At 46.3% G+C, this 14486-nt stretch overlaps 1 protein-coding gene across 1 annotated transcript in view; it reads left to right on the forward strand.

Moving 5' to 3' along the window:
- The window catches only part of LOC134571092 (protein mono-ADP-ribosyltransferase PARP14-like), an 87119-nt gene that overhangs the window by 10989 nt on the left and 61644 nt on the right, over positions 1-14486 (forward strand). The window contains exons 4-5 of the mRNA XM_063429157.1: positions 10526-10741; positions 10973-11209. Of these exons, the coding sequence (XP_063285227.1) occupies positions 10526-10741; positions 10973-11209 (453 nt within the window). The remainder of the gene's footprint in view (positions 1-10525; positions 10742-10972; positions 11210-14486) is intronic.

Below are 14486 nucleotides of genomic sequence, written 5' to 3' on the forward strand. Positions count from 1 at the left end.
TGAAGGGGAGGCAGCTGCACTGCCAAATGTCTTGTAGCCAATGGAATTGGAGAAAAGGATGATGTTTTTAAATGACCGTCAGTAAGGCATGCATCCTTGAAATCGCATTGGGAGAACCAGTCTCCCTTGCAGAGGAGGTCGCATAGAAGATAGATGCCTTCCATCTTGAAGTGATAATACATGATGTGTCGGTTCAGGTCCCTCAGATGACTGGACAGAAAATTCCTGTCTTCTTGTGGACCAAAAACATATTGCTGATTAATGTGCGTGTTTTTTTTACAAGTTTGTCTATTTCTACATGCAAAGCAGTTTAGTTTGTCGTGGACATCCACAGTGGGGTCGTTGGATAGTGTTAAGACACTCCCAGCATAAATGAGTGAAACCGCCGTTTAGTAGATCTTCCCCCTTTAGAGACACAGGCACTGTTGCTGTAGACCGCCAAACTCCCGAACGGAATATAAGGGAATGCTCCAAACTCCCGAACAGAGAATCATCCGAACTCCTCCTCTCCTAGAACAGGCGAAATAATACTCCCAAGTAGCAATCCCCCCAAACACGAGACCAAGCTCCGTCTTGAGGGTAAAACAGGAATCTGCTTTAATGAGGGCTACCTGCCCGGTATTTATGCAGGTCTCCCACCTGGTGGACACTCCCCTAGGGGACCAGATGGAAGACTGGGACAAATGAAGTACAGTAGCCAATCACAGTGTCTCAGGTATAAACACTCCCCTTTGTACAAGTAAACCCCTCCTCTCTATCCTGGAGATAATTGGGAAGAAATCCATTATCTCCATGGATAGAGGCAAACCGCCATAGTACATGGTATAATAAAAACACATAAAAATCCATAAATGTAAAACTACCGAATGCATTTAATTCGTACAACGTATCCCCAGATAGCCTTCATCTGAGCGCACATTACTACCGAATAGCGCTCAGACCCAATTCACACAGTTCAATCGCCATGGAGTCAAAGTCTTTCAGTATACGAATGACTCCATGGGATGGCTATCTGGGTTAAGTCCATTCGTACAATAAAAAGTCCCTAACGGACCGGCGTTCGTATGCCCGATGATAAGAAGGGCGGTCGGCAGTTTCTGCGGTGTTCAGTAGAAAAGGTGTCCGTTTGGAGTCCCATAAGTTCATCGCCGAACACCGCTGTTCATTCGCGTGTTTAAAATGGCCGCCGCCTCGTGGTCGACATACAAACGACGACCACCCTGCATATGGTTCCAATTAAGAGGTGTCTGCGGTTAACCACAACGTTCTAATAGGTTAACCAGCAGCACACTTCTTTTCTGGGTGGCCGTCCGTTCGGTAGTTTTATTCGGTATAAACTGATATAAACGAACAGGGACGTACGGGCAGATAATTCCATGAATGCATAACAAAATAGACGAACCAGCAGATAGTACCTAGACAGATGGATCTGTCACAGATAGGTTGTGAAATCTATTTTGAAAACTGTCACTGTGTTTAATATTCATGGGTCCAGAAAGAGCATTGTCCCCAATAGATAAAAATGGTTTAAGCAGCCTACAATAGGTACATTTGCATAATGTAGGTTTGTGACGAACCCTGCTGCATAAACCTGTATTGCTGGTTCGTCTGTTTGCATTAGATTCATGGATTTCCTGTCCGTATGCTTTTGTTCGTACGTTTCCCTAAAGTACCGATTGAAACTACCGAACATCGGCCACCCAGGAGAGGAGTGTGCGGCTCATTAACACCTTGACCACAAATTAGAACGTTGTGGTTAACCGCAAACACCTCTCCATTCCATTCGTACGGGTGGTCGTCGTTCGTATGCCGAACACGAGGCGGCGGCCATTTTGGACACGAGGCGAATCAGCGGTGTTCGGTGCAAAACCTATGGATCTAAAAACGGACTCTTTATCTACCGAACACCGCTGGAGACGGCCGTCCCCCTTCTATTCTCTTGGAGGCATACGAACACTGGTCCGTTCGAGAGTTTCTTTCATTCGTATGAACTTACCCAGATAGCCGTCCCATGGAGTCATTCGTATACCGAAGGACTTATGAGAGACTTTGACTCCATGGCGATTGGACTGTGTACATCGGACCTGAGCGAGCGCTATTCGGTAGGAATATGCCCTCAGATCCAGGCTATCTGGGGATACGTTGCACAAACACTATATATTCGGTACTTCTGATATTATGTATTTTATTGCATTTTTTGTATTTGATTTTAAAATGGCGATGGTCCCTATCCTCGGAATTAATTAGGTTTCTCCCTAATTATCTCCGGGATAGGAAAAGATGTATTATGGGTAAAATGGGAAGGGCTTGTGTTATAGCCACTGTGATTGGCTACTGTCTAAAATGTTTTACAGTCTTCCACCAGGTCCCCTAGGGGAGTGTCTACCTGGTGGAGACCTGCATAAATACTGGGCAGGTAGCCCCCATTAAACACATTACTGCTTGACCTTCAAAACGGAGCTTTGTCTCGTTTGTGGAGGGATTGACTATTGGGACAGCGCTTTCGTTTATTTCTAGCTGTGGAAGGATTTCAGATGGATTGCTGATCGGGAGTTACCGCATTCGTATGCTCCGTTCGGGAGTTTTATGATCGGTTGGACTGAAATTGCATTTCTGGAGAAAGGGGATTATCGACTAAACGGCGGCTTCATTCCCCAGGCGGTGAGTGTCGTAACAATTGGTGGCAAGCGACGGGATGAATCCCACCGCCCTGAAGGCCAGCTACACACCCCGGATTGGAAATGCAATATGAGGAATTAAGGCGTGCTACCCTTAAAGACATTTTGGAGTGCAGAGGACGATCAGCGAGCAATCTCAAGAAAAGAGAGATTATTGCTATATTGGTAGAGATGGATACAGCACAGGGAATGGAGAGAGCTAATGTGCCTGGCCTGCTGGATTTAACACCCGAGGAGATATCGTTTAACCGGGCAGTTCAGATAAGGCTGGCACACTTTGGCCCCAACCCTGCAGCGGATATTGTGGTGCAAGTGCAAGCCGCAGTGACAGCACAACAGGCGCTCCAGAGGAGAGGAGCTGCAGCAGCAGAGGTACCCCATAATAATAATGGAAAGAAAAAGGTACCGTTTGCTGCTTTCAGAAACTTTGTTGAGACTGAGGGAGAGATAGACGGGTTCCTGGCGGACTTTGAACGACAGTGTGCTTTACACCAGGTGCCCGCAGAAGAATGGGTTCCTATCCTCTCTGGGAAATTATCCGGCCGGGCCAGTGAAGCTTTTCGGGCCATCCCAGAGGAGGAACTCACTAGCTACCGGGCAGTAAAAGATGCCCTTTTGGCCCGGTACGCTGTTACGCCTGAGGCGTACCGGAGGCGATTCCGGGACACTAATAAACAGGCTGGTGATTCCTATGTGGAATGGGCATGCCGGGTACACCGCACGGCAGCCCACTGGATGACAGGGTGCCAAGCGGCAACTGGGGAAGAGGTGCTGCAAGTATTCCTGCTAGAACACTGCTTTGACAGGTTACCTGCAGGAGTTCGTGAGTGGGTCAGGGATCGTAAACCCGCTACCTTCCATGAAGCTGCTCGTCTGGCTGACGAATACACTGATGCACGTAAGCTCGATCAGACAGCAGCCAAGGTCCCTGCCGGAGTGGTATACAAACCGGCAGCACCTCCAACCACCAACATATATCACCCCCCAGCACAACGTACCCCCACTATGCCGCCAGCAACCAACTATGGGCAGTCAGCCCGATTCAACGCCCGGGGTTACTCAAACCAGATCCAGTGCTGTGGATGCAAGCAAATGGGGCATAAAAGACCAGAATGACCCTTAAACAATGCCAGCCAAGCACAGTCCTGGAGAAGACCAGCCGGCGGAGCCCAGCAGCCACCTCAGCCTTCTGCTCACTGCCTTGAGCAGGAGGAGTTTTGGGGTATCCTACACGAAGCAGACCCAGTACAAGCAGCTCAGCAGGACAACCGCCAACAGCACAGGCAGACCGTTAAGCTGAATGGGAAAGTGGTCACTGGTCTGAGAGACACCGGAGCTACTATGACCCTGCTCCAAAAGAACCTGGTTTCGGAACACCAACATACTGGGAATAATGTAGCAGTAAGGGTGGCAGGAGGCGCCGTGTTCCGCCTGCCTTTTGCCCGGGTTCATTTGGACTGGGGAGTGGGATCCGGACATGTGAATGTGGGGGTTATGAAGGACTTGCCTGCTGATGTTTTGCTGGGAAATGATTTGGCCCCTCTGATTTCTGCCTATGCTGCTATGGGACCTGCCGAAGCCAATCCAGTGAATACCCGTGCTCAGACCCGTGCTGCTGGAACCAGCCCACCTGCTGCAGAGACCCAGGTAAGAACCGATTCCTCGACTGACACCCCAGGGCAGGCTTTAGCTAGTTGGGATTCCCCAGAGGAGTTCGGGAGGGAAACCCAGACAGATCCATCTCTCCAGAGATATAGGGGCAGAGCAGATACTGGAGAAGAAGGAGCAGAGGGGGAGCGGTATGAGTGGGTGGGGGACAGGTTATATCGGATCCCTAAGCCGTCCCAGAAAAGTGTTGCCCCTCCGCCGAATCGACAGCGGGTAGTGCCCGCGAAATACCGGCGGGAGATTCTGCGGATAGGGCATGATGTTCCGCTAGCCGGACATCTAGGGTCCCGCCGCACAGGCCATAGGATTATGCAGAACTTTTTTTGGCCAGGGATTAACCAGGCTGTGCGGATATATTGTAGCACGTGTGACACTTGTCAACGGGTAGGGAAGCGGGGGGACCACCCAAGAGCTAGGCTTATGTCAATGCCTATTATTGGGGAGCCCTTTGCCCGCATAGCCGTTGATATTGTGGGTCCACTGGCCAGGGCTAGTCCATCCGGTAAGAAATACATTCTCACCGTGGTGGACTATGCCACTCGCTATCCAGAGGCAGTAGCGCTGTCTAACATAGAGGCAGAGACAGTTGCTGATGCCCTGGTTAGAATCTTTACCAGGGTTGGGTTCCCTAAAGAGATCCTCTCTGACCAGGGAACCCAATTTACCGCTGTGCTCACCCAGCAGCTGTGGAGGGTATGCGGCATTAAACCGATACTTAGTTCCCCATACCATCCACAGACTAACGGTCTCTGCGAGCGATTTAATGGCACCCTCAAACAGATGCTGAGGACCTTTTCTGACACTTGCCGAGACTGGGAGCGATTCCTGCCTCATCTGTTGTTTGCCTACAGAGAGGTGCCCCAGGAATCTACTGGGTTCTCCCCCTTTGAGCTGCTTTATGGGAGAAGGGTCCGCGGACCCCTAGATCTCATTAGAGGCCACTGGGAGGGGGAGACAGAGCAGGAAGGGACCCCCATAGTGCCATATGTTCTGGAACTTCGGGACCGCATGGAGAAACTGTCTCTGATGGTAAGAGAGAACCTCCAGGTGGCCCAGGGGAGACAGAGGGAATGGTACGATCGGGGTGCCTACAGCGAGTCTTCCAGGTTGGGCAGAAGGTGCTAGTGCTCAAACCTGTGAAGGCGAACAAGATGCAGGCATCTTGGCAGGGCCCGTATAAAGTGGTAGCTCAGGTGTGTGATACTACCTACCTTATAGCCAGCTGTTCAGATGACAGGATCCAGCGATCCTTTCATGTGAACATGCTAAAGGAGTATCAGGAACGACCTGAGGATGTAGCTGCAGTATGTGCCCCCGCGGCAGACGATACCGAAAGTTTACCCTTACCCGACTTGTTAGCAAGAGGTTCCCAGACGGACCTGACTAACCTTGTACAGCTAGGGGACAGGTTAAGCCCCGCAGAGAAAGGACAGGCAAAACAGCTTCTGTGGGAGAAGCAGGCGACGTTCTCCCAAGAGCCCGGCTACACTACCCTAGCTGTACATAAGGTAGAGACCCCTGGACAGAACCCCTTACGACAGCCCCCTTACCGTATCCCTGAAGCAGTCCGAGAAGGAATGCGGAAGGAGATAGAAGAGATGACCCAGCTTGGGGTCATCGAGCACTCCGATAGCCCTTGGGCCTCCCCTGTAGTCCTGGTACCTAAGAAAGATGGGACCACCCGGTTCTGTGTGGACTACAGGAGGCTCAACGAGCGGACCACCACTGACGCCTACCCGATGCCCCGGGTAGACGAATTGTTAGACCGCATTGCCAGGGGACGCTATCTGACCACCATAGACCTGTGTAAGGGCTACTGGCAGATTCCCCTGGCCAAGGACGCTATCCCCAAGTCGGCCTTCGTCACCCCATTTGGCTTATACCAATTTAAGGTTATGCCATTTGGGATGAAGAATGCCCCAGCTACCTTCCAACGTATGGTGGACAGACTCCTTGATGGATTTCAGGAATTTGCTTGCGCATACCTGGATGATATTGCGATCTACAGTGGGTCCTGGGAGGAACACCTGGTGCATGTAGGGGTAGTACTGGATAAAATTCGGGCCGCTGGCCTGACATTGAAGCCAGAGAAGTGTCATCTAGGCATGGCTGAGGTACAATACTTGGGTCACAGGGTGGGGTGTGGGAGCCAGAGACCAGAGCCAGCCAAGATAGAGGCAGTAGCGAACTGGCCCACACCTATCACTAAGACCCAGGTATTGGCCTTCCTAGGGACAGCAGGGTATTACAGACGCTTTGTCCCCGACTACAGCTCTATAGCTAAACCCCTGACTGACCTGACTAAGAAAAACCTCCCTAAGCAGGTTCTGTGGTCTCCAGCTTGTGAAGCTGCGTTTCAAGCACTTAAGCAGGCTCTCGTGAATGCCCCTGTCCTGGCTGCCCCAGTTCCTAACAAACGTTTTCTCGTCCATACAGATGCTTCCATGTATGGACTGGGGGCTGTGCTAAGCCAGGTCGGGGAAGATGGAGGAGAACACCCTGTCGCATATCTCAGTCGAAAGCTGTTACCCCGAGAAGTGAGTTATGCGGCAGTGGAGAAAGAATGTTTGGCCCTGGTCTGGGCATTGAAAAAGTTGAGTCCCTATTTGTATGGACAGGAATTTTCCCTTATCACGGACCACAATCCCCTTGTCTGGCTTAACCGGGTCTCAGGAGACAATGGTAGACTGCTGCGGTGGAGTTTAGCATTACAACCATATAACTTCACCATCATCTACCGACCCGGTAAGCAGAATGGGAATGCAGATGGATTATCACGGCAAACCGACGTTCTTGCTACCTCCTAGTCCGGTCATCCCCAAGTTGACCCGCTAAAGGGCCAAGCCGGGTCTGCCGGAGTGTTCCACAAGGGGGGAGCCGTGTGACGAACCCTGCTGCATAAACCTGTATTGCTGGTTCGTCTGTTTGCATTAGATTCATGAATTTCCTGTCCGTATGCTTTTGTTCGTACGTTTCCCTAAAGTACCGATTGAAACTACCGAACATCGGCCACCCAGGAGAGGAGTGTGCGGCTCATTGGCGGCTCACACGTTGGAATGTGACGTGGCGTTGTGTGCCTCCATGCACCTCCAGGTACTCCACTGTTCAGTCGCAACCAATGCAACACTCACTCACTCACTGACAGACACACTTACAGACACACACAGACAGACACACACTCAATGACCGACACACAGACACTCACTGACTGACAGACACACACACTCATTGCCACACACACACACATACTCACTGACAGACGCACACATACTCACTGACAGACGCACACATACTCACTGACAGACGCACACATACTCACTGACAGACGCACACACTCACTGAAAGACAGACACACACACTCACTGAAAGACAGACACACACACTCACTGAAAGACAGACACACACACTCACTGAAAGACAGACACACACTGAAAGACAGACACACACTGACAGACAGACACACATACTCACTGACAGACAGACACACATACTCACTGACAGACACACACTGACAGACAGACACACATACTCACTGACAGAGACACACACACACACACTGACAGAGACACACACACACACACACACACTGACAGACACACACACATACTCACTGACAGACACACACACACATTTACACATTCGTGCACACACATCATTTTCTTTATTGCTCCCTACCTTTGGGAGCCGATGTGGGGCTTTCCCTGGGGATCTTCTATCTGCTCCTCACTGCTCCCTCGCGTGGTTTGGTGACGCCGGGTGCCGGAATATGACGTCTGCCTTCTTGGCTGACATCATCAGAAGTGATTATCTGAGCCAATCACAATGTTTTCACATATCATTGGCTGAGACTGTCAAGGAGGCAGATCAGGAGCAGAGCCAGCACAAGCCAAACACAGCCCTGGCCAATCAGCATCTCCTCATAGAGATACATTGCACCAATGCATCTATATGAGGAAAGTTCAGTGTCTGCATGCAGAGGGTGGAGACACTAAATGTCAGTCACACTGTGCAGCACTGTCCCAGGAAGCATCTCTAGCAGCCATCTGAGGAGTGGCCATTGGAGGTATCCCTAGGCTGTAATGTAGACACTGCATTTTCTCTGAAACAAACCGTGTTTACTGCAAAAAGCCTGAAGGGAATGATTCTACTCACTGGAACAAATTCAATAAGCTGTATACTGAACAATAAGCTGTATACTGAACAATAAGCTGTATACTGAACAATAAGCTGTATACTGAACAATAAGCTGTATACTGTACAATAAGCTGTAGTTGTTCTGGTGAATATAGTGTCCCTTTAAACAATGGACACAGATCTTATCTCTCATTGAATGAATGTCTTTTCCATTCTACCAGCAAACAAGATGCAGTCGCTAAGCTGTGATTTTTACTCTAGTATTAATTTTAAGCACAAAACGTCTGACAGACTAGCTCACCCAAATATTATTTGCTTTGGGGTGCATTTTTTTTTTTGGGGGGGGGTTGAATATATTTATCATCTATATTCATATTAATTCTTATTGATATATTATAACATAGAGCATTGTTTCAATGTCAATTAACTGGTTTTCTAATATTACCAAATCAAAAAATGTAAAAGTAGGTTTTAGAGGTTTATTCACTAAACATTGATTTGTGTTGAACTTGCAATTGTATTTCAAAATGAAACTAAATAGTTGAGTTGACAAAGTTCTCAAATTCTTCAATTTTGGCGCACAGACAGTTAATGCTCCATGTATTATTATGGCTGACCACGGGTGGGAGCAGGGGGGAGAACAGGGTTTTGTTCTTTACTATAATTAAAATCTAGCCCACATCTGATTGCCATGGGCAGGGGCACAGTGAGGGGTGGGGAGCGGCTACAGCAATGAAGGTCGGTTTCTGGCTGTGCACCATTTAGTAGATATGACCACACACATAGGAGAATGAGATGTGCAGGAGATGTTAACCCTCCCTATATTTACACAGGGGTCATATTGACCCCCGAAAGATTTAATGTTATTGATTTTTATAGTAATGGCTGTCTAGCAAGTAAGCAAATGGTTCTGATATTTACAATGAGCGATACATTGGGACTGTGTGTCCTGCTGGATGCATTCACTCCAAATTGTCTTTTAATATTCTTGTAAATAATTCAGATCCTATAACGTCTAAGAAAAGCGCTGATTTTAAACCAGACACCGAATCGTTCAGCCGGGTGGTGCGGGTTTGGTTGTTTCCATTCAGACAAACATTAGTGTTTGGTGAATATCCCCGTTAGTAAACATGCTGCAGTGTTTGTGTCCTATTAATGAAATGCTAGGCATAGGACGTATTTCAAAAATCAGAACAAACAATTTAATCTGTTTCGATCTATTTTCCTTTTGCTGCACGAGTTGTGCACAAATTAATATAAACAACGTTGTCATATAAATATGTTTTTTCCCCATTTTTTATTTTAGTTTTATTTATACTAGCTAATGAGTCATGTATATAAACAGATAAGAAATAGCTATTTGTCCTATAAAACCAATATATAATGTGTTCTATTACATGAAGTGGGAATTATGGCTCTACAACCCAAAGCACAAAGGACAACATTTCAGTGGAAAATCACCTTGGTTCTTAAAGGGACACTCCATTGCCCAAATACAAAATAAATAAAAATCACTTTAGTAGATATACCCCAAATGAAACCATTAATGTATTCAATTATTCCTTTTTTTTCACTAGAGATATATTTTAAAACAGTTTGTAAAAGCTGCAGATCTCTTGTCTGCAGCCTTTGCAAGCCCTCCCCTTCTATCCCCGCCCAGACTTTCTGTGGCTGTCCAATCACAGACTTCCCAATGCTGCTCAATGAGAAGTCTTTACTAGGCAGATGCTCTGGGTAATTGCTGCCTCTTGAGTTTATCTCCACTGAGCTAAACAAACCAGGAAGTAACAGGACCGGTTATCTGATTGACATCCAGAGAGAGTGTAAACAAAGGTTAATGGGACACTCGAACCACCACTAGTGGGGTGTAACAAGATTCATTTATAACAGTGACAATTGCTGTAAAATGAAATAAAGAGGACACACCCTTCACACATAAAGCACTTCAGCAAGATAAACGGCTTTAGGTGTGTGGAGTGTCGCTTTAAGGGGCTAAAGAAGTCAATGTTTAGTATTTTTATGATTATTTTTCCTCTGTGATATAGATACACCCACCCGTGGGGCGCGCAGTGCAGCGGATAACGAAGACCAAGACTTTCCATTCTCCGTAACGGTTATTGAGAACGTTCACCATTCCTGCTCTCTGGACATATTGAAACTCCTGCTGGAGAACATCACCGAGAGGGAAGAAGGACGAGATTTCCACGTGGAGATGGTCCCTGAGATCCACGCTGCCGTGGTCAGCTTCACGTGTCACATGGGTGAGAGACAGAGGGCAGTGTATATATTGTATCATGTCTGATTTCACATCCTGTTCTGTACGATGTGACTTACATGGTGTAACACAGGATCCATCAATCTGAGCGTAGCACTGAAACCACTCTGTCCTGGCCTGTCCGAGATTGGTGGGAGGTAGCCGCCAAATCAAAAATAATCAATATTCATTCAATTCCATATTCTCACTGAATAAAGGTTTTAATTTTTGTCACCAGATATCGCTGGGTTTGTTAAGAGATTCTCCAGTAATTTGAGGGTGAATCAGATGAAACTGTCAGCAAATCCATTGGAAGAAACAAAGAGTATCAGGGCGGAGGGTTTGCCCCCCAAAACATCCGAGGATCACATCATTCTGTACTTCGAGAGCCCAAAACACGGAGGTGGAGAGGTGCAGGAGGTCATGCTGCTTGCAGAGGAAGACGCTGCGCTTGTTACATTTCAGGATGTGCGAGGTAGGTGTTGGAATTCTACCATCATGCTTATAGAGACACAGAAAGCACATCACACAGTCACAGTTTGTAATAAATGCAAGGCATTTCTTCCAGTCCTGGAGGTTATCAGCTTGCACCAGAGCTGTGACAGTTTTAAAAGGCCGTAATAACAGAGCAGACTGACATTCAGGGTGTACTTAGAACCCTATTCCCAACCACATTCCCGTTCATATCATCAAGGCTATGGCACGTTGGAAATCCTCCGAATATATATGCTATACCCAAACCCAGTTACAGAGTTAAGACAAGCTGTTCGTGACTTGTCCAAATAAACAATGTTTTGTTACATGAATAAGGTTGTATGGCATTTTTCTTTTTGCCCACTTTTATTACAGGCCTACTGCTTTGTGGGTTCCGGCACAGCACAACCGACTGGTGTCAATTTAAAAATGTTTAATGGTTATAATATGATAGGTTACCGTATATACTCGAGTATAAGCCGAGTTTTTCAGCACATTTTTTGTGCTGAAAAACCCCAACTCGGCTTATACTCAAGTCAATGTCTGTATTATGGCAATTTGCATTGCCATAATACAGACTGGGGGCTGTGGGGGCTGGCAGAGAGTTTACTTACCTCTCCTGCAGCTCCTGTCAGCTCTCTCCTCCTCCACGCCGTCCGGTCAGCTCTTCTGTCAGCTCACACTGTAAGTCGCGAGACTTACAGTGTGAGCTGACAGAAGAGCTGACCGGACGGCGTGGAGGAGGAGAGAGCTGACAGGAGCTGCAGGAGAGGTAAGTAAACTCTCTGACAGCCCCCTCCTCCCCCCACTGAACTACCAATCCCACTGGATCACCAGGGAAGGAGCCCCCCTCCCTGGCACGCTAGCAAGCAGGGAGGGGGGACAAAAAAAATGTATAATAGTAATAAAAATAAATTAATTAATAATATAACAAAAAAATTAAAATAATAATAATACAATAATAAAAATAGTAATAAAAAAAATTATATAACAAAAAAATTAAAATAATAATAAAAAATATATTAAAATGCCCACCCCCCACCAAGGCTCTGCATCACACTCTGCATCACACACACACACACTGCATTCATACACACACACTGCACTCATACACACACTGCATTCACACACACACACACTGCAATCATATACACACTGCATTCACACACACACACACTGCACTCATACATACACTGCACTCATATACACACTGAATTCACACACACACACTGCACGCATACACACACACTGCACTCATACACACACTGCACTCATACACACACTGCATTCATACACACACTGCATTCATACACACACTCATACACACACTGCACTCATACATACACTGCACACACTGCACTCAAACACACACTGCACACACTGCACCCATACACACTGCACCCATACACACACTGCACCCATACACACACTGCACCCATACACACTGCACCCATACACACTGCACTCATATGCACACACTGCATTCTCATACGCACACACTGCATTCTCATACGCACACACTGCATTCATACACACACACTGTATTCATTATATACACACACTGTAAATAAAAATTCAATTAATATATTTTTTTTAGGATCTAATTTTATTTAGAAATTTACCAGTAGCTGCTGCATTTCCCACCCTAGTCTTATACTCGAGTCAATACGTTTTCCCAGTTTTGGGGGGTAAAATTAGGGGCCTCGGCTTATATTCGGGTCGGCTTATACTCGAGTATATACGGTACTTTTATTACGACTTGATTGCCCCGACTACAAATATATATATATACACAGGATATCAACAGACACGCTGAAAATATACAGCAAACTGACGTAAACATTACATAAACCTCCAGAAACCATGGAAACCTTGTAACAGTAAACGTGATGCAGCCTCCTGAAATATTAAACAGGATGTAAAATGCAACAAAAAGGTTTTTTTAAGGTATACCAGTTTTATATAAAGATAACTTTATTGTAGAAAGAGGGCAGCTGGAACAACAGAAGAAGCATGGGATGGCCTTCCAGCAGAGGTGGTAGAGAACAACATGGGTTTACTTCAGGGAGATTGTGCCAAACTAATCTTATTGATTTTTTTGATTGGGTAACTAAAATTATAGATCAGGGTGGTGCGTTCGACTATTCGAACGCCACCTTCGGATGGGACTTTGTCAATTTTCAAGGCAGAAATAGACCGACCGCACAGCCTGAATCTGTGGAACTGTTTTGGGCATGCAAACAGGCGTGCGGTCGGTCTAAAGAGACTTTTTCAATATCTCGGGAACCACTGAACCGATTTGTACACATTTTTAATATGTTTTTCCCCAAGTTGTGTGGTTCATAAAAAATATAAGTTTTATTCCTGTGTGATACAAATTCATAAAGTTATAATAATGTATAAAAATTTATACGTTTCAGCTTGGAGATAATTGAGGAGATACAGTAAGAAACTCAATTATCTCCCAAGCAGAGGGGAGGGAATCTGTGGGATGTAACCATTGTCTGATTGGTTAATGCCTAATTATCTGTGGGCGTCTCCCTTGCAGGGGAGCAATGCATAAAAGCAGAGTCCCTGTCATTAAACATCAGTTCTGCTCCTGATGCTGTGTGTCGTCCAGTTATTGGGAGTGCTGTTGGGATATTGTTGGATTATTTTGCCTGCTGGAATTACTACTCTATGGATTGTTCCTGAGCAGTAGACATTGCTTACCTAGATTTCAGTAAGGCTTTTGACACTGTTGCACATAGAAGGCTTATCAATAAACTGCAAACTTTTAAGTTTGGATCCCAATATTGTTGAATGGGTAGGGCAGTGGCTGAGTGACAGGCAACAGAGGGTTGTAGTCAATGGAGTATATTCGAAGCTTGGGCTTGTGACCATTGGGGTACCTCAGGGATCTGTACTTGGACCCATTCTCTTTAATATTTTTATTAGTGATATTGCAGAAGGTCTTGATGGTAAGGTATGTCTTTTTGTTGATGATACTAAGATATGTAACAGGGTTGATGTTCCAGGAGGGATAAGCCAAATGGCTAATGATTTAGGTAAACTAGAAAAATGGTCAGAGTTGTGGCAACTGACATTTAATGTGGATAAGTGCAAGATAATGCATCTTGGACGTAAAAACCCAAGGGCAGAGTACAGAATATTTGATAGAGTCCTAACCTCAACATCTGAGGAAAGGGATTTAGGGGTGATTATTTCTGATGACTTAAAGGTAGGCAGACAATGTAATAGAGCAGCAGGAAATGCTAGCAGAATGCTTGGTTGTATAG

The sequence above is a fragment of the Pelobates fuscus genome, chromosome 8 (assembly GCF_036172605.1).
Source record: "Pelobates fuscus isolate aPelFus1 chromosome 8, aPelFus1.pri, whole genome shotgun sequence".
Classification (NCBI taxonomy): domain Eukaryota; kingdom Metazoa; phylum Chordata; class Amphibia; order Anura; family Pelobatidae; genus Pelobates; species Pelobates fuscus.